General features: G+C 48.1%; 2 protein-coding genes across 4 annotated transcripts in view; both read left to right on the top strand.

Annotated features, from left to right (window-relative positions):
- The window catches only part of Als2 (alsin Rho guanine nucleotide exchange factor ALS2), a 69,522-nt gene extending 54,092 nt beyond the window's left edge, over positions 1 to 15,430 (top strand). For all 3 annotated transcript variants that reach the window (XM_087902395.1, XM_087902396.1, XM_087902394.1), the window contains exons 26-34: positions 1,941 to 2,058; positions 3,905 to 4,062; positions 6,297 to 6,419; positions 6,691 to 6,867; positions 8,089 to 8,134; positions 8,312 to 8,373; positions 8,909 to 9,058; positions 10,957 to 11,053; positions 14,225 to 15,430. In XM_087902395.1, coding sequence (XP_087758521.1) covers positions 1,941 to 2,058; positions 3,905 to 4,062; positions 6,297 to 6,419; positions 6,691 to 6,867; positions 8,089 to 8,134; positions 8,312 to 8,373; positions 8,909 to 9,058; positions 10,957 to 11,053; positions 14,225 to 14,263 — 970 coding nt within the window. In that variant the 3' untranslated portion in view covers positions 14,264 to 15,430. The remainder of the gene's footprint in view (positions 1 to 1,940; positions 2,059 to 3,904; positions 4,063 to 6,296; positions 6,420 to 6,690; positions 6,868 to 8,088; positions 8,135 to 8,311; positions 8,374 to 8,908; positions 9,059 to 10,956; positions 11,054 to 14,224) is intronic.
- A 5,621-nt stretch (positions 15,431 to 21,051) lies between these two features.
- Positions 21,052 to 22,643, top strand: part of Mpp4 (MAGUK p55 scaffold protein 4) — a 38,454-nt gene continuing 36,862 nt past the window's right edge. The window contains 1 exon segment of the mRNA XM_048428760.3: positions 21,052 to 21,137. Coding sequence (XP_048284717.3) covers positions 21,062 to 21,137 — 76 coding nt within the window. The 5' untranslated portion in view covers positions 21,052 to 21,061.

The raw sequence follows: 22,643 nt of genomic DNA, 5'->3' as shown, positions 1-22,643 counted from the left end.
GAGATACACAGAAAAACCCTGTCTGGGTGGATGGATGGGTGGGTGAATAAGGACCACCCACATTCAAGTTTTAGATTTGAAAAGTACAGTAACCTAAAGAACTCGGCATGGGCTCAGGAGCAGAACTGAGGTGCTGATGGAAGAGACAGTGAACTTGGGAGTAGGTCAGTAGGAACCAGCTGCTCTTAGCAACACAGGTGAAACGTGGCTGGGGTGGGGATGACCAGAGCCTGGAGAACGGGTTTCGGTGTATTACTTGGAATTCTAGAAGAGAAGAGCTGAGAGCCCAGAGGACTGAGGTTAGAAACCAGCAAACCAGAGTTCTACAAAAGAAGAAATGATGATATGGGTGGAAAAAATTTTTGAAGCATTAATGACTGAGAAAGGCTTGTAGTTGGGAAAGACATGAACCTGTAAATTTGAGGAACTGAGCAAATTCTTGGGAAGAGAAGTCCGAGGTAATCACGTTCAGAAGCATCACTTTGATAGTGAAAGAGAAAGATCTTGAAGGGGGGCTAGAGAAGAGTGTAGATCGCACGCGGGGCTAGAGAAGAGTGTGGATCGCACGCAGGGCTAGAGAAGAGTGTGGATCACACGCAGGGCTAGGGAAGAGTGTGGATCACACGCAGGGCTAGGGAAGAGTGTGGATCACAGGCAGGGCTAGGGAAGAGTGTGGATCACACGCAGGGCTAGGGAAGAGTGTGGCTCGCACGCAGGGCTAGGGAAGAGTGTGGATCAAGAAGTGCTTACTTTGATCTTCCTACATAACTGCACACATTTGCTCTTTCGACAGTTTTGTGCTACTTTTCATTTGCCTCTGTCAGCTGCTTTCCAATACCCACAGTTAAAAGAAAATTCAAGTTTTGACTTTCAACATATAATGATACCATGTATTTAACTGTGAGGAAGGTAGACTAGAGTGGACAACATATAATGATACTATGTATTTATCTGTGAGGAAGGTAAGCTAGAGTGGACAACATATAATGATACTATGTATTTATCTGTGAGGAAGGTAGACTGGAGTGGACAACATATAATGATACTATGTATTTAACTGTGAGGAAGGTAAGCTAGAGTGGACAACATATAATGATACTATGTATTTAACTGTGAGGAAGGTAAGCTAGAGTGGACAACATATAATGATACTATGTATTTATCTGTGAGGAAGGTAGACTAGAGTGGACAACATATAATGATACTATGTATTTATCTGTGAGGAAGGTAAGCTAGAGTGGACAACATATAATGATACTATGTATTTATCTGTGAGGAAGGTAGACTGGAGTGGACAACATATAATGATACTATGTATTTAACTGTGAGGAAGGTAAGCTAGAGTGGACAACATATAATGATACTATGTATTTATCTGTGAGGAAGGTAAGATAGAGTGGAGTGCGTGGGCTTCCTGCACCAATGGGGCCCTGCGGTTGTTACCCATGCTCCTTGCTGTGGGCAAAGGCCTTGCCTCTCTCGCCCATTTCCATCTCGTTCTTTGCTCGTTCATTTATTTATTTTTAGCTCTTCCCTTATTTTCTTCTCATTGGCACCAGCTTTCATTTCAAGTTCATGCTAAGGATTGCCCAGCACTGCACCTTCAGTTGGACAATGTACAGTTTTCACTGCTTCTTACAGTAACGCGGTGATGTCAAATGCTGTCTTGGGTAGATTTATGTAACAGCAGGTCAGCCACATTGTGTCCATCAGGTCTGTGCTGGGTCAGGGGACACCCAGGGTAGCCGGTCAGCCACATTGTGTCCATCAGGTGTGTGCTGGGTCAGCGGAAGCTCAGGGTAGCCAGTCAGCCACATTGAGCAAGATGGGTCTATGCCAGACACTCCCCCTCCTCCTCAGTTGGTGACTCTATGTTGTGCACAGATACAACTGTTTTGCTTTCTCATGCGAGATGCTGGGCTCTCCTCCTCTCTCCACAGTCCAGAAATCCTAAGCCGTTCACAGACTCAGACGCTGGAGAGTCTGGAGTACATTCCCCAGCATGTTGGTGCCTTCTCTGTGGAGAAATATGACGACATCAGAAAGTATTTAATCAAGGTAAACAAGTTGAAACAACCTCGCTTCTGTGAGTTAATCGTGAAAGGCTGTAGATCAGCTGGGTGTGGTCACACACACCTCAAAACTCAGCATGCTGGAGGACCAGACAAGACGGTCTGCTAATCCAAAACCAGCCAAAGCTACGTGAAACCCTCTTACCCCCACTTCACCCCCAAACCCTCCAGAACAGACAAAAGCATCATTCAAATGTTAATCTAAAATCAGTTTTACTTTCTCTGTTTTGTTTGCTAAATCTCTGACTTTTTGAAAAGATTGTCTCACTGTAGCCCAGGTTGACCTTCCTGGGGCATTCTTCCGCCAGCCTCCCGAATGCTGAGGTTATAGGCTGTAGCCACTCTAGGTTATTGCCTCTGACTGGTTTTGTAATCAACAGATGATAATTACATTTTTGTGGGAACAGTGTGATGTTTCAGTACACTTACATATTACATATTGATCATTTCAGGACACTGAGATGTCTTTGTGATGAAAATCCAAATCCTTTCTTGTGTTTGTTTTGAGCTATACTGTATTGTTAACCATAATTCTCCCACTGTAACAAACACCAACACTAATTTTCCATAGTAGGAAACTGCTTAGCCACAAGAGAGGACAAAATGAAATTCCTGGTGTGGAGTACTATTGCAGGAAAGATTTTAACGTTTTAAACTAACAAGAATCAGCCAACCACAGTGACATTCCTGTAATTTTAGCCCTTGAGAAGCTAAGGCAGCAGGATAATAAGTGTGAGGCCAACCCGAGCTACACACCAAGACCCTGTGTCCAAAACAGGTGTTGAGTAGGTGCTGAAGGGACTGCTCAACATTCAAGGGCCGAGAACCCGGGTCTGTCCCCAACACCCACATCAGACAGCCCACAACTGCTTGTACCTCCGGCTCCAGGGCTTCTGCAGCTTTGAGCTCCGTGAGCTCCTGTACTCAGATGCACACACATACTTTAAAAAAAAAAAAAACTTTAAAATATGTAAAAAGAAAGGCAAAAGTAAAACAGGTCACAAAATGTATGTGGAATGTTACCCTGAAGGAAAGCCACAGTATGAGGCCTGTCCTACAGCTGCAATGCATAAATGCATATTCAGACCGCAGCTCCCTACAGTTCTCCCTACAGTTCTTCCTACAGTTCTCCCTACGTTCTCCCCACAGTTCTCCCTACAGTTCTCCCTACGTTCTCCCCACAGTTCTCCCTACGTTCTCCCCACAGTTCTCCCTACGTTCTCCCCACAGTTCTCCCCACAGTTCTCCCTACATTCTCCCCACAGTTCTCCCTACAGCTCTCCCCACAGTTCTCCCCACAGTTCTCCCCACAGTTCTCCCTACAGTTCTCCCTACGTTCTCCCCACAGTTCTCCCTACGTTCTCCCCACAGTTCTCCCCACAGTTCTCCCTACAGTTCTCCCCACAGTTCTCCCCACAGTTCTCCCTACAGTTTTCCCTACAGTTCTCCCTACAGCTCTCCCCACAGTTCTCCCCACAGTTCTCCCCACAGTTCTCCCTACAGTTCTCCCCACAGTTCTCCCTACGTTCTCCCTACAGTTCTCCCCACAGTTCTCCCTACGTTCTCCCTACAGTTCTCCCCACAGTTCTCCCCACAGTTCTCCCTACAGTTCTCCCCACAGTTCTCCCCACAGTTCTCCCTACAGTTCTCCCTACAGTTCTCCCCACAGTTCAGATAGACCCGATAGTTAGAAAGTTCCTTTTTCCTGACCCCAGTTCCACTCCTGGTGTTGCAGAAATGGTTTATTATTTGTGACGGGTTTATTGTGGGCTGGTTTCTGCTGCTGTTGCCCTTGCTGCCTGTTGACCAGCGCCCTTGCTCCTGCTGCCCAGGCCTGTGACACCCCTCTGCACCCACTGGGCAGGCTCGTGGAGACCCTGGTGGCAGTGTACAGAATGACGTATGTGGGCGTGGGGGCCAACCGCCGGCTACTGCAGGAAGCTGTGAAGGAGATTAAGTCCTATCTCAAGCGGATCTTCCAGCTTGTGAGGTAAAGAGAGTGCTACACTGATGTTTGAAAACTCTGGACTGATCTGCTAACCCAGGGGACTCTTCAGATGTTACAGCGTTGTGAGATACCTGTTTCCCCTTGATCATAGGATGTATTCACTGAGAAGATGGTTTTTATGCTGCAGAAACACATTCCTAACGTGTTCACGCTCACACATTTAAAAAGATGAGCCTACCCATTGATATCCCTGCCTTATTAGTGTTCTCGCTCATTAGATGTCCCTGACGGTAAAAACAAAAATGTGTGTGGTTTTCCAAGTCTGATTTGGTGTAAAATAGAGCGGTGTTATTCATATTGAACTTGAAGGCTAAATCGTATCTCCAAACCCTAAGCACAGAACAGACAGAGCTGACTGTAAAGTCGGGAGCCTTCCCTGCAGCTCCGTCTGTCCTGGGTACTCCAGTCTCTAACCAGCATAACACTGAAAAGTGAAAACAGCCCTGGTTTCGTTCAGCTTACGAGCCAGGGTAGGAAGAGTAGATAACACGTGTGGTGCCAGGCAAGATTAGCGCTCGAAGGTGATGCGCTGGGCTGGGTAGAGGAGGGGCTGTCTGATTGTGGACACCTGAGCAGGGACCAGGAGGCGCGGTTAGATGAACCAGTAACTCATCGAGAGGACAGATTTGGGCAGCAGCAACTAGGAGCTCGGAAGCTGGGTTTTAAACCAACAAATGAATTCTCTATTGAATCATTAAGAATTTGCCCCAGAAGCTTCCTTGCATCGCCAAGCACCTTTGGACTGCGTGGGCGTGGAGGGAGCAGGGTGTCTGGACGGGATCGCTGCATGGGCGTGTTGCTGTGCCCCCTTTAGCTTGGTGTGTGCCACAAGAAGAAGCTTCTTTACTGTGTGTCTCTGTATTCCCAACTATAAAATTAGAGCAGAGGTGGGTGGCAAGCCATAACTCCACAACAACAGGCAAATTGCAAACTGCCTTTGATTGGTTAAGATTTAAGCCTCTGAAATAAACCGGACAATAAACTTACTTAAGGTAGACCCTACCAACGTACCAAAAGTCAAAGATCGCAATCTATACCAGTGGTTCTCAACCTTCCTGCTGCTGCAACCCTTTAGTACAGTTCCTTGTGTTGTGGGGACCCCAACCATAAAATTGTTTTGTTGATACTTTATAACTGTAGTTTTGCTACTGATATTAATCATAATGTAAAATATCTGACCTGGGACCAGTTCAGGGTCGCGACCTATAAGTTGAGAACCACTGATTTAGAGAAAAAAAAAATCAAGGCACAGAAGAAAAACAGAACTAGGAAACCCTTACTAACTTAGTACAAGTGTATTTTAGAAAAGACTTTTGAGATTTACATTGAGGTTTCTGGAGTTCTCTTGTGTTCTGAGACTGATGTTCAGAGTTAATGCGAGTTTCCGGAAGGTTAGAGTTGATGCAGATTGACCTCAGATAAGACTTACCAGTAAGAAATGTGTGTCCTGGGTAGATGAGAATCCCTGTTGCTGAACCCTGCGCAGGAGGCTGCCGGGAAGGGACGGGACACCAGCCTCCTCAAACGCGGCTCTGGCTGGCCTTGCTCTTCTCCCTGTTCCCTTGCCTTATGAAAACCATCAGATTCCTTTCCTAAAGCCACCCACTACGTCTGTTCCCTGTTTGGGCCACTTCCTCCTCTTGAGGCTGACTACCAAGGTCCCTCAGTCAGAAGCCCCCTTTGGTTCACCTAATTAACATGCCCAATTAAAATTAAACACCTCATCCTAACACGGGGTTATACACCGCCATTTGCCTGTGTGCCCCGTCTGCCCCCTCTCCAGAGGCGGTCCTCAGTCCCTTCCTTCCCCTCACTCTGTCTCCGTCACCTCTGCACCCTAACCCGTTCTAACAGACCTCCCCTTTTTCTCTTACGATTTACACCTGTGAGGTCATCTGCTGCTGTTTTTCCGCCAGAATCAGAAAACAGCCGCTTTAACTTTCCTTCCCTGCTTAATAAAGGATCTTTCTGTGAAAATGGGTGTTTGGGTGTGGTTGGTCTGGAAGGGGACCCCGCTGTGCAGGAGTTCCCTTTACCACCGCTCTATCCCGGTCTGTAGGGAGCGCCATTTGAGAGTCTCGGGGCGAAAAGAGTTGGTTAGTGGTGGATTTTGATTTCATAGGCCCTTAGATAGCTCAAATACTAGGAATTGATATTTACTCTTTTCAGCTGCTCTGGACATAGAATTTTCTGGTCTGTTTTCAATTATTGCTTAGGTTCTTATTTCCTGAGCTTCCTGAAGAGGGCAGCACAATTCCTCTGTCGGCTCCTCTGCCCACTGGAAGGAGGTCCTTCTGCACTGGGAAGTCAGATTCCGGATCCGAGTCCCCAGAGCCAGGGTGAGTGGGCTCGGTGAGGTGGTGGAGAGGTGGGGTGAGGGCTGCGTGACTCCCAGCTCCACACTTCTTCAGTGGCCCCTCTAAGGTTCCTGACCACTGTGCAGAAAGGAGCAGCCACACAGAGCCAGGCATGAAGGCTGCTGAGTTAGGTGACCCTGCAAAAGAGAGCTTCAGTTTGATTTCCAGACATTGGATAGAATTGACATCTGGTCTGAGACAGTCGGCTCCGCGTGTGTAGAGCAGCACTCAGCAGGTCCTCTCGTGTTTGCAGGTACGTGGTAACGAGTTCCGGCTTGCTGCTCCCTGTGCTGCTGCCTCGCCTCTACCCTCCTCTCTTCATGCTGTACGCCCTGGACAATGACCGGGAGGAGGACGTTTACTGGGAGTGTGTGCTCCGACTAAACAAGCAACCGGACCTCCCTCTCCTGGGCTTCCTCGGGGTGCAGAGGTCGGTACCGACTGAAAATCCTTCAGCACTGCCGAGAAGTTCTTGGGGGTGTGTGTGTGTGTGTGTGTGGTTTCCCAGCCTGCTCATGGTCTCACTTCTGAGAGCGCTCACAGATGGTTATGAAGCTGCTTATCCATCTGCACATGTTCATTATCATGTATGAACTAGATGACTCATCTCACCTAATAGAGATGCATGATTTCTGTTTCTATTCCTAAGGAAAAGTTAGTTACTTTAAATCTTTGGTCCTTGCCGCTTTTCCCTTCTCCCCTCACTTGCACTTTAGAGTTTCAGATCCTAAATGGTTTCTCTTTATCTCAGACCCTTATTTGTTGGTCTAGGGAATCACGTGATCACCCAAGGATTGTGTATTCATGCTGTAAAAATGTGCATACACTTCTATTGAGAAGTTTTTTTAATTGAGTGATTTAGTAATAAAAATGTGATGAGAGTAAGTGAAGGAAATATCCCGGCTGCAGTGTGAGGGCGCAGGAGTGTGGATGCCAAGTGCTTGGGATATAGCAGATGCCGTTGTCAACATGAAAACCACAGCTCTCGTCCTCCAGGATAAGAGACAGTGACCATGGCCTGGGAACAGATTTATAGATTTAGCTAGGTTACCGCCAAACCCCGTCTTCCAGCATGGAAGCAGTCATAAGTCAAGGCAAGTTTAAACGCATTGGTGGGTGCCCCAGACCCAGGATGCTGTCCGGTGATGGTCTTAGCTCTTAGATTGGAGACAGAGTATCCTGCTAAGTTAATACCGTCTAAGAGACTTTTTACTTAATATCACGTTGTTCTGAGTTAATACTTTGTAAGAGGTTTTTATTTATTATCATAAGGTGTTTTCTTTTTCACATACAGAGTGGGGTTGCAAATGACTATTCTGGAAGGCTGAGACTAGTCCAAGATAAAGTGACTGGTCTCTGAACCCCCAGAATTCAGTGTTTCTGTAGCACCAGAATCCAGGCAGTCCCTCAGGCTCTGCAGACACAGACTCCTCACAGCTAGACACAGCTTCTGTTCAGGAACTTTCATTCACGCTGTTAAATCTTCCAGACTCTGTAATCAACCTAGGAAAAACGTAAATAGAAACATGAAACTCAGAACCAGTTTGTAGAAAACTTATTTTTAATGGGAACAGGGAAACCAAGATAATGATCCCCCTTTTAAAAAGGGGGTATACCTACCAAAATGACTTATTTTTTGCTTTCATTGTAGGAAATTTTGGCCAGCAACCTTGTCAATCCTTGGGGAGAGCAAAAAGGTAAAGCTGATTTTAGTTTCTCACCAAACATGTCTTTGCTGTGAGGTGCTCCACTTATCATGCGTGTAGGCATGTTAATGCCGGCTTTCCCCGGCAAACTGGGTCCTCCCACGGGTTCCCTCGTTTTCTCGGTGCGGAAGACGCCTCTCTTCTTTGACAATCATTCTCCTCACACAGGTTTTGCCCACCACAAAGGATGCTTGTTTTGCCTCTGCAGTGGAATGCCTCCAGCAGATCAGGTAATGCCTGGCGTTGTTGAAGAGCCACCCTGTCACAGCGGTGGTCCGTCCATGGCGAGTAGAAAGAGCATGTCCCCCATCCCTTTCTCGCCAATATTTTTTCCAGACAAGATCTGGCTGTGTCATTTTCCTCTCCACTCCTAGAGGTTATGAGAATTCACGTGAAAATCACAAGCTCTCTTTGTAAACATCCCGGTTGTTTTGCTCTGAAATGTCCTTGTGTTTTCAAGGAGCCGAGAGATTTATCTGTGTACCCATCTCATCAGCCAAATGGAACTTAACCAACTTCCGATTCAGAAAAGAGATTCCTTTGATCCCGTGGGCCAAAGGAAGCATTGTGTCCGGGTTCTCTGACTGCTGGGGGCCTCATTCCCAGACGCTGTAGGATTACAGAGGCCTCCCCGCCACACTGTGGTTGCCTATTGTGTCTGATCCGAGGCATGCGAGGCCCAAGAGGGACTATTTTTTAAAAATGACTAGAGATGGCTTTACCGGGGAAATCTTAGGATGTCTCTACACTTTGTCTCCACAACAGCACAACATTTACTCCGTCAGACAAGCTCAAGGTCATTCAGCAGACCTTCGAAGAGATCTCCCAGAGTGTCCTGGCCTCCCTGCAGGAGGACTTCTTGTGGTCCATGGATGACTTGTTCCCCGTCTTCTTGTATGTGGTGCTGCGGGCCAGGTGTGCAGGCTTTTCTGACGTCCCTTTGTTGTTCTCCAAGTCTGCCCTTTGCTTCTCTTGAGATGATGATAGCAGGGCGCTACACTAGAGTAGAATTTCACTTCTCTTAACCCAGGCCACACTGGCCGTGTTTCTCAGCCTGGAGGTCCTTCCATAAGAGTCACATTCTGACTCATAGCAGTGGCAAAAGTACAGTTATGAAGTAACAGTGAGATAAGTTTAGGGTTGGGGTCATCACGGCATGAGCTGTGCTGAAGGGTCGCAGCACTGGAGGGAGAACCGCTGCCCTCTGGTCCTGTCTGTGTGTGAGGCTGAGAACCGCTGCCCTCTGGTCCTGTCTGTGTGTGAGGCTGAGAACCACTGCCCTCTGGTCCTGTCTGTGTGTGAGGCTGAGAACCACTGCCCTGTGGTCCTGTCTCTGTGTGAGGCTGAGAACCACTGCCCTGTGGTCCTGTCTCTGTGTGAGGCTGAGAACCGCTGCCCTCTGGTCCTGTCTGTGTGTGAGGCTGAGAACCACTGCCCTGTGGTCCTGTCTCTGTGTGAGGCTGAGAACCGCTGCCCTCTGGTCCTGTCTGTCTCTGTGTGAGGCTGAGAACCTCTGCCCTGTGGTCCTGTCTGTCTCTGTGTGAGGCTGAGAACCTCTGCCCTGTGGTCCTGTCTGTCTCTGTGTGAGGCTGAGAACCGCTGCCCTGTGGTCCTGTCTGTGTGTGAGGCTGAGAACTGCTGCCCTATGGTCCTGTCTCTGTGTGAGGCTGAGAACCTCTGCCCTGTGGTCCTGTCTGTCTCTGTGTGAGGCTGAGAACCGCTGCCCTCTGGTCCTGTCTGTGTGTGAGGCTGAGAACTGCTGCCCTATGGTCCTGTCTGTCTCTGTGTGAGGCTGAGAACCTCTGCCCTGTGGTCCTGTCTGTCTCTGTGTGAGGCTGAGAACCGCTGCCCTGTGGTCCTGTCTGTCTCTGTGTGAGGCTGAGAACTGCTGCCCTGTGGTCCTGTCTGTGTGTGAGGCTGAGAACCGCTGCCCTGTGGTCCTGTCTGTGTGTGAGGCTGAGAACCGCTGCCCTCTGGTCCTGTCTGTGTGTGAGGCTGAGAACCGCTGCCCTGTGGTCCTGTCTGTGTGTGAGGCTGAGAACCGCTGCCCTCTGGTCCTGTCTGTGTGTGAGGCTGAGAACCGCTGCCCTGTGGTCCTGTCTGTCTCTGTGTGAGGCTGAGAACCGCTGCCCTCTGGTCCTGTCTGTGTGTGAGGCTGAGAACTGCTGCCCTATGGTCCTGTCTGTCTCTGTGTGAGGCTGAGAACCGCTGCCCTGTGGTCCTGTCTGTGTGTGAGGCTGAGAACTGCTGCCCTCTGGTCCTGTCTCTGTGTGAGGCTGAGAACCGCTGCCCTGTGGTCCTGTCTCTGTGTGAGGCTGAGAACTGCTGCCCTATGGTCCTGTCTGTCTCTGTGTGAGGCTGAGAACTGCTGCCCTATGGTCCTGTCTGTCTCTGTGTGAGGCTGAGAACCGCTGCCCTATGGTCCTGTCTCTGTGTGAGGCTGAGAACTGCTGCCCTATGGTCCTGTCTGTCTCTGTGTGAGGCTGAGAACCGCTGCCCTATGGTCCTGTCTCTGTGTGAGGCTGAGAACTGCTGCCCTATGGTCCTGTCTGTCTCTGTGTGAGGCTGAGAACCGCTGCCCTATGGTCCTGTCTCTGTGTGAGGCTGAGAACTGCTGCCCTATGGTCCTGTCTGTCTCTGTGTGAGGCTGAGAACCGCTGCCCTATGGTCCTGTCTCTGTGTGAGGCTGTTCTTTCTCTGCCCTCTGGTCCTGTCTCTGTGTGAGGCTGTTATTCTCTGTCATCCTCAGTCGACCCCAAAGGAACATTTACTTGAAGCAGAATGAACTTCCCACCTCTTTCTCTATGGCACAGGATTAGGAATTTAGGCTCTGAAGTCCACCTCATTGAGGACCTGATGGACCCCTATCTCCAGCATGGCGAGCAAGGCATAATGTTCACCACCCTGAAGGTGAGTGGAGACAGGTTTAATCTCAGTCTGCCCTTCATTCACCACCTTATAAACCATTCAGGAGCTGATTTTCCTTTCTTTCTTTAGTGGGGGGGGGGTGCTGTTTTGAGAATAGAGTCTTCCTCTACAGCTCAGGCTAGCCTGGAGCTCTTAGTTGCCTTTCTGCCAATGCTTCCTAAAGGCTACAATTGCAAAGGTGATCCACTGTGCCTGACACACTGTCTTCTTTATGGAAAAACTCAGGGTAGACTTTATTTTTTTCTTTTATTGAAAATAGATTTTTTTTTCCTGATTATGGCACTTGCTTTGCCTCTGCAGTATAACAATCTGATTATGGTCTCCCCTCCCTGTATTCCTCCCAGTTCCCACCTACCCTCCCATCCATACCCACACCCTTTCTGTCTCTTGTTAGACATCCGACAGGCCTCTAAGGAAGAATAATAAAATACAATAAAATAAATAAAAAACAAGCAAATTGAAATAGGGCAAAACAACCAGACAAGAAAAAGCACAAGAAACACATAGAGACACAGAGACACATGTGTTCACACACACACACAGGAATCCCCTAAAAACACAAAACTTGGAAGCCACAATACAGATGGAAATGACCTGCTAACATCATGAGACAGAGAAACTCCAGTGGTTCTCTTGAGTTCATTCTGTTTTGGCCTTCTACTGCTGGTCATGACGCCTGCCCTTAAGTGTGGTTTGCTTTCCCAGAGATTCTCCCGTGGAGAAAACTAATGTTTCATTGACAAGTGGCTCTAATTGGAGGTGGCCTCTGGGTTAGGGATCGAGGCTGTGTCCATGTCTCCTTTCAGTGCGAGGAGACATGTGGGGTAGACCCATGTGGGCCCTGTGTCTGCCACAGCCTCTGAGTTGACACATGCGTCAATCCTGCTGTGTCTAGGAGGCCTTGATTCCCTGGTGTCTTCATCCCCTGCATCTTACAGTCTTCCTGCCCCCTCCTCTACAGAGTCCCTAGAGCCCTTTAGGGCTCAGTGTTCCGAGGTCTCTCACCCTCTGAGTATTGTCTGGCTGTGGTCTGTATTTGTTCCCAGCTGCTGCAGAAGGAAGCTTCTCTGGTGATGGCTGAGCAAGGCCCAGGTTCACGAGTACAGCAGATGTCACTAGGAGTCGTTTTGTTGTTATGTTCGTTTAGTGGAGCAGCAGGATTTGGTTTCTCCTTAGGTCCCTGGCCTATTCAGTATCAGCTTCTTGGCCACCCAAGCAGCATTGGATGTGGGCTTTCTTAGGGTTTCCATTGCTGCGAAGAGACACCATGACCACACAACTCTTAGAAAGAAAAATCTTTAGTTGAGGTGGCAGCTTACGGTTTCAGCGGTTTAGACCGTTACCGTCCTGGCAGGCAGACGTGGTGCTGGAGAAGGCGCTGCTGCAACTTAATATGCAGGCAGCAGGAAGTAGACGGTCTTGCTGGGTATGACCTGAACATATATGAACCTTCAGAGCCCACCTCCACAGTGACACACATCTTCCAACAAGACCACACCTACTCCCTTTGGAGGCTGTTTTCTTTCAGACCCGCACACAGGCCTTAACTCTAATCAGATATTGGTTAGCTACTCCCACAATCTTTGTGCCAGCCCTGTGGGACACTGAAGATGCTTCTCCAAAATGCGTTCTTGAAGGCAGGCCACTCTTACAGATCGTTGGGCTTGTGAGGGTTCATGCTTATCTTTCTCCTCTGGCCGTGTGCAGAGCACCTTCCAGTACCCACCTTGGCCAAGAGCTCCGTTAGATGTAACCCATTCCGTATTGGAAGCTTCACTTGGAGCCGTGTCTCCCATTACTTGGTGATTTCGTTTAAATTGCCTTCATACGGACATTTTCATTAGGAAGCCTCCACTGTCTTAGGTTCCCATAGGGCCCCTCGCATGGCCCTTAGTTTGCCTGTCTTTCCCCATATCCCTCCCTGTTAATCCTCCCATTTCAGCCCTCTTGTCCCCACCCATCCGTAACTGTCTGATCTACTTCCCCTTCCTAGGGAGAGCCATCTCTCCCCAGTCCCTTATTTGTACCTGATCTCCGTAGCCGCCATCGACATATATGCAAACACATACCATGTTTGTCTTTCTGGATCTGATTAGCCTCTCTGAGTAGACTAAATAGCTTCAAAATATGTGTTGTTGGTACTAAAAGCAAGACAATGCATTAAATTAGGACAAATCAGACCTACACTGCCAGGTAATAAAATCTTATAAAATTATAATATTTAATACGAAGTACTCTGCTATGGTCACATGAATAGAAAGTCCCTAATGGAAAGGATAGTGTTCATATTAACAATACAGTAATAAAATTTTCACATTAGAAATAGAAGAATCTAGCTAAAATTGCTAAAGATATTTAATAAATGTAAAAATAGCACTGCTGTCATTGCAGTCTTGGGGATGGACCAAGGCAGCAGGTATGGGTGCTGTGGGGTTTGTCAGAGAAGGAGGAACGAAGGATAGGAGTGGCCCCAAAAGTGTGCAAAACCTTAGGACCGAGCGCCAGGTTTGCGGCCTGAGCTAACCGAGCCTGCCGCGTCCCGAGGGGAAGCAGGTAAATGCACACGACGGCAGACGCTCCGAGTCCCAGGAGTCCAACTGAAGCTTGTTGTGCCTAGAACACCAGCAGCACGTGTTCAGCGATACCCAGGGCCGGTGTGTTTGTAGTGAGGTCACTTTCCCCCGTGGCTGACCGTGGGGTAGACAGCAGCTAGGCTGCTCTTGTATGAACAGTTACTAGGCGGAGATCATTACCATCCTGATTGACAGCAGCGAAGTGTTGGTGTGTTTGGAATTGATCCTAAGAAATCAAATTCAAGAGTGGAAAGCAGGCGTGACCCGAGCACGGGCACTGAGGGACCGCGGAACTTGCTTCTCCTGTGCGGGGTTAAGTCATCGTTAGCTGTGTCGGGGATCTGTGTACCTCCAGACTTCCCAGCCACCAGTGAACAGGGCACAGCTGAAGTAGAGAGGAAATGTGTACAATTCCGTTGCTGTTCATTACCACCAGGCTACACATAACCATGGGGTGGAGTCACAGGGAAGGACGCGGGGGGGAGGGGGGCGAGCGAATCGTGGGCTGCTGTGCTAATAAGGGATTCTCTTTCTCTGGCCTTAAAAAGAAAATTTGAATTTGTTCTGAATTTTTTTCCAGGCCTGTTACTACCAGATTCAGCGTGAGAAGCTTAACTAGTCACCTGCTGGCTGGAGAGCTGGATTATCTCTGTGCAGGCTGCGCGCCATCTGGAGTCGCCCTGTGCTGGCAGAGAACCGTGTTGAAACTGGAATGGACTATGTGTTATTTCTGAGCCTTACTAATGATTAGAGCCCTGAGCTCAGGGCGGAAAACATACTGTATAGTTCAAATGGAGAGCGGAAAAGGAAATAGGAATCCGCTTAGCCGGTCTTGACCTGTACTAAGATCCAGACACCTCCTTAGAAGAGGAAACCGGTTACCCCTTTCCTATGGAGAAAGGTCTCACTCGGCTCCCTGAAATCGCAGGGAAGTTTCCCAAGAAAGCTGCTTGCGTGAAAGAAGTTACTGGCTGTTCCTAAGTTAGTGGTTTGTCCGGATCCATCTGCGGTTACCCCACATCCCCAGGCAAGGAGCAGGCTGTACCTGAGACTGAAGCAGCAGTACCTTGCCTTCCAGGACCCCTTCCAGCCACGTGGGCAGTATGCTGCTTCTCAGGGGAAGAGGAAGAATTTCCAAACTGCAGCTTTAGACTTTGATAAGCCCCTCCCCCCGAGTGTTGGTGCTGGGAGAGGTCCCACGAGGGGACTCCACATCCTGGTCCTGACATGGAATGCATCCTCATAGGAACCCCCGTCCCCGACTAGAAAGGACGTAGGGATACACTGGAATCCAAACCCTGATGCCAGCTGCTACAGAGCCCACTGGTCCCAGGAGGCCGGTGCGGGCTCTGTGTGGAGAAGGAAGGAAGCAGGGAACTGTGAGGGTCCCCAGCCCAGCGTGTGACCTTCCCTGTACCTCACCCTGAACTCAGAAGGGAAGAAAGGAAAAACACACTTTGGCTGCCCCCATCTCTACAGTATTGCGACCCCTCCATGTTTCCACTGTTTGCTCTTCTACAAACCCCGCTGTAGGCTGTCGGTTCACGCTGTAGCGGTGCCGCGTGTGGTTTGGGTAACACAGGTGCTCTCCCGTCTCATCTGCTGTGCTCCCTGGTGAGCCGTGTCCTGCTCCATGTGAGATGACTCAGCAGGCATTAATTACTTTCGAAAAGGATCATGATTTCCGAACTACTTTATAATCAAGACAAGTGTTTGTTAAAATACTGTTTTGGGATGTTGGCTGTAATGTAACAGCAGTTTTCATAATAAAAGACATTCATCTCTATGAAGTTGTTCCATGACTATTGGAAATGGTGTGGGGGCTGGCTAAACATTTAAAGGGTGGTCAGCTGAGTATGCCTCTGACTCAGTTTTGGCTCAGTTTAACTGAAGCCAATTTGCTGACAGAGAACAACTCTCTGACCCTATGTCCCAAGGAGGAGAGTCTTGAGGGGAATATGTTTCCTTGAATAAAAGACACTTAGTAGTTGTCTTTGTCTTTAGGGAAGGGTAGAGAGGATCAGAGACTATCCCCCGCCACACCACCTTTCCGCTCACTGCCTTCTGCCAGAATGATCCCGTACCCTGTGGGAAGGGACCAGTGCTCACTCCCTTCTGAGGATTTCCCATTTTGAATGTTTTTGACCTTGTGGATCAACACACAAATGCCACATTTGGCTAATAAAGACAGGTTACTTTACTGTCTTTAAACATCTAGCTCCTTGAGAAAGAGAATGGGATCACTGGAAATGCGTGAAAACTCAGAGAATGGAACCAGAGGAACCCTCAGATGGCAGCTGATACCACATTGCAACTCCTTGTCCAGTTCAGTCCTAGTGAAGCAGTCTGGCCGCCAGGGCTCCTCCTAACAGCCAGGGCTCCTCGCTCTGTTCGCCTTCCCAGTTGACCCTTCAAACAAAAACAAATTCTAAATCTCCAGGTCGTCAACTGTGACTAGAAATGCCCAGCACCCACGTGGCTCACGAAAAGATCCCCATGGCGCTCACTGTGGCGCTGGCAGGTGAACGTCAACCCCAGGCCTCCCCAGCTGAGGTTTGCTCTGTGTCCCAGCTGGGACTGCTCACCCCTGCTCTTTCTTGCCAGATGCCCCTTCAGAGCTGAGTTCTGCATTAAGACTTGAAAAAAACAAAGTTTCTGGAACACAACCTAAATGCCCCTCTACCGAAGAATGGATAAGGAAAATGTGGTACATTTACACAGTGGAGTACTACACAGCAGAAAAAAATAACAACTTGAATTTTGCAGGAAAATGGATGGAGCTAGAAAACATCATTTTGAGTGAGGTAACCCAGACCTCCCCAAAAAATTATCACATGTACTCACTAATAGGTGGTTTTTAAACATAAAGCAAAGAAAGCCAGCCTACAAACCATAATCCCAGAGAATTTAGACAACAATGCTGACACTGAGAGACTTACATAGATCTAATCTACATGGGAGGTAGAGAAAGACAAGATCTCCTCAATAAATTGGGAGCATGGGGACCTTGGGGAAGGGCTGGAGGGGGGAGGGGAGAAACAGGGAAGGGAGCAGAGAAAAATGTAGAGGAAAAAAACAAACTTTAAAGGAAAAAAAAGCTCAGATGGACGTAGTGGCACAAGTTTGTAATCCAGCCCTTATGGGGAAAACATGGGGACAGGAGGATGAGGAATCCAAAGTTAGCCTTGGTTTTACACACACACACACACACACACACAGTAACCAAGGCCACCTAGGCTACATGAGACCCTGTCTCAAAAAATAAAAAAATAAAAAAAAGATACCGCTATCCTGAAACGGTGAGCAGAAATATCAGCGGCTCGGAGCAGAGTGTGGTAGCAGGGTGAGAGAAAACCCTAGTGAGGTGGAGAATAAAGCAAAGGTCGAAAGGATTGGCGGGGAAGGCTTACAGCCTGTGAGTCACTGGTTAGGCTGCAAGGTCAGGATTAAATCCAGGACGCCCAGGGACTTTATCCAGAGCCTCGAGGTGACTCTGGCAGCTTACAGCCACCTGGGGTTCCTGCTTGCTTTTCTCTTGGCCGAGGAAAACCTGCGTGTTTCTGTCCTCGCAGGTAAGAGACTGACTAGACAGCTTACAATCCTACATTTCCCGAAGGCACCACCTGCAGCTTAGCAGAATCTTGGGTAGTCTGTTTTCAAGTGGTTGACTCTCAGACACCTCAGGTTATACGCAGTGAGATATCGCAGACTTCAAGAAAAACACTGTGTTTGTCCCCATCTTCCCTGGAGACCTTTGATGCAGAAGAAGCCAGCAGGCCCTTGCTCATGGGTGCATGTGTGCTTTGTCCAGGATTTTTTTGGAAAACACGCATAATGTGTAGGAGGTCAGAACCTTGCATAGCAATTAGTGTGTATTTTAAAGCCGACAGAAATGCAGACTTAAAATATTTTAATTACGTGTGTGTGTGTGTGTGTGTGTGTGCTCACATAGGTGTTTGTGGGGGCCCTAGTGCCACAGGGTGTTTGTGGAAGTCAGAGAACAACTTTCGGGAGACAGTTCTCTCCTGCTTTTTGGGTTCAGGGTCGTCAGGCTTGGCAGCAAGTGCCTTCCCCTGCTGAGCCACCTTGAAGCCCCAAAGCTGACTTTTAAGATAATTCTCAAGTTCCAGGTCTTCATAAGGATCACTTGCTTGATAAAATAGCATTTAATGACTTTTTCATAGCCCCTGCCCCTTTATCCTATAAATTACACCTGCCTAGAATCCTTCATTCTGGGGAAACTTAAACCAAGACACGTATACACATAAGGATAGTTTTTAAGTCCACATAATATCCTACCAGTAATAAAAAGAACAAGTTAAAAAAAGCAAAGCTGGGTATACAACTTGAGAGCATGCTTGCCTAGGGTATGTGACGTCTACGGTTCAACCCCCCAGCACTACATAAACTGGATATGGTCACACGCCTGTAATCCCAGCCCTTGAGATGGGGAGGCAGGAGGAATTAAAGATCATCTGGTTTTCCTTAGGTCCATAGCGAGTTTGAGGCCAGCATGGGCTACCTGGGACCCTGCTTCAAAACAAAAGAAACCAACGAACCACCACCACCAACAACAAAAACCCTGAAATATCTGATCCTAAAATGTGTATTTCAATGTGTGGATGTGGGACATGACCTTTAACACCCAGTAGTAACCACACAAAACTCTGAAAGGGTGCAGCAGCTGGGAATGCAGGTGCAGATGCCATCCAAGCGTGGTGTGTTGTAGTGGTTGTCTGGTCACATGCAGGAGTACCATTGATGAAATGATTTTCTGATTTGGTGGACTATTTGGTAAGGTGCAATGGGCCATGAACTAAATTAATTATCTAATCATGGCGGTAACATTTGCCCACATTTAATGCATTTCAAAATTGCAAACTATTTTGTGTTTATGAAGAAAGTTATGGTGGGTGAGAGACCGAGATGGATAGGCATGCCATGCAGAGTGAGGTTGGATAAAGATTTAGCGGGTTATGGAAGGGAAGGGGAAAGGGGAGAAGGGGGAAGAGGAGAGAGAGAGAGAGAGAGAGAGAGAGAGAGAGAGAGAAAGGAGGTGAGGGGAGAGGTGGGGAGAAGGGAGAGGCAGAAGCTGCCTCTTTGGGAGAGAGATAGAAAAGACTGGGTTCAGACTGGAAGCTGAAGATCAGCTTGGTGGACAAGAGAAGAAGTGGGTGGGGCTTGTCTCTTAAAGGGACAGGACAGACCATTACAGTGGCTTGCTCACAATTTCAGAGGTTTAGTCCATTATCATCATGGTGGGGAGCATGGTGGCTGTAGGACCCGGCCATGACAAGCTCAATAGCGGCCTGAGTCTCAGCAGTTTACCCTAAGGCAATACCTGGTTCCAAGAAAAACCCCAAACTGAGGCCACCCAGGCACCACCCAGGAACAGACCGTCCAAAGGAAATTCCAACCATTGTTGGAATTGCACACACCCGTCGCTTTCCACCAGGACACCCCTAGACAAATGTCAGCCAATCCGGGGTCCTGAACCTTAGAAATCCCTCACCCCTATCTTTGTTATTATAAAAACCCAACCTGAACTGAGCTCAGGGCTCTCCAATCACTCCAGGAAATTGGACAAAAGGAGACCTGTGTAAGAATGACCTGTGTAAGACCTGTGTATGTAAAAGCTTTTTGCTTTTACATACAGGACTCTGTCTTCTAGTTGGCTTTGGGGGGACTCCGTGATCTGGGCATAACAGTGGCATGCAGGCACAGTACTGGAGAAGTAGCTGAGAATCCTACATCTTGCAGGCAACAGGAAGTGGTCTCAGTTACTGGGCGGTATCTTGAGTATAGATGTGACCTCAAAGCCCACCTTCGCGGTGACACACTTCCTCCAGCAAGGTCACACCTCCTAATAGTGCTACTCTCTTTGGGGGCCATTTCCTGTCAAACCTCTCCAGGGATAGTTTATCATGTAGAACTACTTCTAAACCTTTGCCCTTGTCTTCTTAACCCTTTCGTCACCCTGCTGGTTGAAACGCAGAAGTGATAGCTGGAAACCATGCCGCCATCTTGGAGCAGATAGACAAGAGCCATATGCACCCAGTGGGGGTGGGGATAGTGATCTGGTAGGACCCCATTACCTTAATACTTTATGGATTGAGGCTGGCCTACCAAGTCTGAATTGTCTCTGTTTCTGAGTTGTCGAATTAGTGACACAGGGACTTCTATCCTTCGAGGCCACTGTTATTTTGGATTTGTATTTAGTGAAAGTAAATATATCTAAAGCAATGTTGTCCAAAAGTACATTGACTTGAGCCACTCAGGCTAGAGAATGGCTCAGAGGTTAAGAGCACTGGCTGCTCTTCCAGAGGTCCTGCATTCAATTCCCAGCAACCACATGGTGGCTCACAGCCATCTGTAGTGTGATCTGGTACCCTGTTCTGGTTGGCAGGCACACATGCAGGGAGGACACTGTATACATAATAAATAAATAAATCTTTAAAAAATATATAAATTAAGCTGTTCAAATTGGTTGTTAAAGATGAGTATTGAAACTGATGGGGCTAAGATATAATGAGATATATGTTTGAACCTGCACAAAATCTACGGGGGACTGTTGTCTAGGTCTTAGACAAGTTATAGGGTAAACCAGGAAGGTTGTTGCCCAAGGCGGGGCGTCAAGCCACTTTTACGTTGTCTCTAGGTTAGAAGACTGTGACAGGACAGTTATCTGTGTCACATTCTTTAGTCCAGTCTTCTAACAGGAATTCTGCAACTGCTCAGCGAGGTCAATGAAGAACTTCAAAGTGTGGTGTCCAGAGGGCGCCTCAGTGTGCATTCAAGACGGGGAGTCCCTCTGAGCTCTCAACAGTGGGTCATTCACCTAGGAGGAGTTACCCAACAGATGGGAAGCAAGTAGACAGGATATGACTTCTCAGTTATTGGGAAAGACGACGGGATTGTGAGACGGCTCAGTGCATAAAGTCCCTCGCCACCAAGGTTGACAACTTGAGATTGGTCCCCACGACCCACGTGATGGAGGAAGTGAACTGATCCCTGCACCTTGTCCCCTGACCTCTAAACCTGAGCCGAGCCATGCGTGTATGAGTGTGTGTGCACTCATACACTCATACATGCGTGCACTCATACACTCATACATGCGTGTCTAAACATAATTTAAAAGAATTTTAGAAAAGATGGGTGAGGGGAGTGTTTATGGGATACCGGTGTCATCTTTCACACACTTAGTAGTAGCTGATTTGGAGAGGAAGTGTCACAGGGCAAGGTCTGTTTTATTTGATGTAGACCCCAGTATGTGTGGCCTAGTACGTGGCTTACAGAATAACTGTTGTTGAAAACACACTCCAATGTGCTGAGCACTGTGTGGCCGGTGTGGCCAAGGGATGATATGCCGTTTGTCAGTCTGTTTCCTGTTTCTGACTTCCAAGCGCCAGCAGGGAGGATGAGACAGTCAGACCGAGGAGCGGAGCTGGCCGACAAGGATGGGACACTTTCCACGGTACCCAGTCCCGAGAATGGTATGTGCTTCCAGACTTCCTTTTCTAGACAAGAGAAGACTTATAGTAATATCTGAATATGCAATCAAGTACACAGGGATGCTGACTGTGACCCTCCCCGGGGGCTTATTCTGCACCTTTGCCCACTAGCATTACTGTTGATACTCACGAGAACAATTGTCAGAAGACAGACAATTGTCATGGGAGAGTCAAAACCTCACCAAGCCACACTGTTTTATATAAACTCAGAACTGGGTCAGTTGTTCACACGCAGAGTAACATTTCAAAGATTTTTGATGAAAAAAATTGAGGATTTACTGTGTATTTAATTCCTTTACTCGGTAGAATGTTGAAATTTATGTTAGGAAGCCTAGATGGGGCTGGCAAGATTGCTCTGTGAGTCAGGTTGCTTGTTGTCAGAGATGGTGGCCTGAGTTGGAGAGAATCAACTCCCTCAAATTGTCCCCTGACCTCCACAGATGCACACACACACACATACACATACACACCACAACACACACCCTGACCTCCACAGATGCTCACACACACACACACCACACACACATCCTGACCTCCACAGATGCACACACATGCACATACACACACACCCTGACCTCCACAAATGCACACACACACGCACACACAACACAACACACACCCTGACCTCCACAGATGCACACACATGCACATACACACCCTGACCTCCACAGATGCTCACACACACATGCACACACCCTGACCTCCACAGATGCTCACACACACATACTCTGAACTCCACAGATGCACACACACGCCCTGACCTTCACAGATGTGCACACACACACACACACACACACCCTGACCTCCATAGATGCACACACACATGCGTGCATATACGCAGACACACACCCTGACCTCCACAGATGCACACACACACACACACGCACACACCCTGACTTCCACAGATGCACACACACGCACACACACAGACACACACCCTGACCTCCACAGATGCACACACACGCACACACACACACACACACACACACAGACACACACCCTGACCTCCACAGATGGCACACACACGCACACACACACACACACAGACACACACCCTGACCTCCACAGATGCACACACATGCACACACACACACACACACGCACGATAAACAAATAAATAAACGAAAATGTTGTAGTGGGCGGGCCAGCCAGATGGCTCAGTAGGTAGATGTACTTGCTGCTAAGACTGAGGGCGTGAATTCAATCCTTGGGACCAGCATGGTCTAACGAGAGACCTGGTTCCTACAAATTATACTCCGGCTTCCACACAAAGGCTATGGCATTCGTGCTCCCTGCCCCCACACAAACAAGTAAATAACAAATAAATAACTCAATGTAATTTTAAAACTTTAAAGTCTAATGGGAGAGGTTTTCAGTAACACTTTCAATAAGTATTTTCAGAAAGGGCGCAAATCGACAACTGCGTTTGACTTACAGAGAGAAGGTCCCCAAAACAACTGGATGGTTTAGGGGTAAATTCCTGTCTGG

Source organism: Myodes glareolus, chromosome 27 (assembly GCF_982192425.1).
Source record: "Myodes glareolus chromosome 27, mMyoGla1.1, whole genome shotgun sequence".
In the NCBI taxonomy this organism is placed as follows: domain Eukaryota; kingdom Metazoa; phylum Chordata; class Mammalia; order Rodentia; family Cricetidae; genus Myodes; species Myodes glareolus.
Note: the sequence above shows the minus strand (reverse complement) of the source record. Positions and strands in the feature narration are given on the sequence as shown.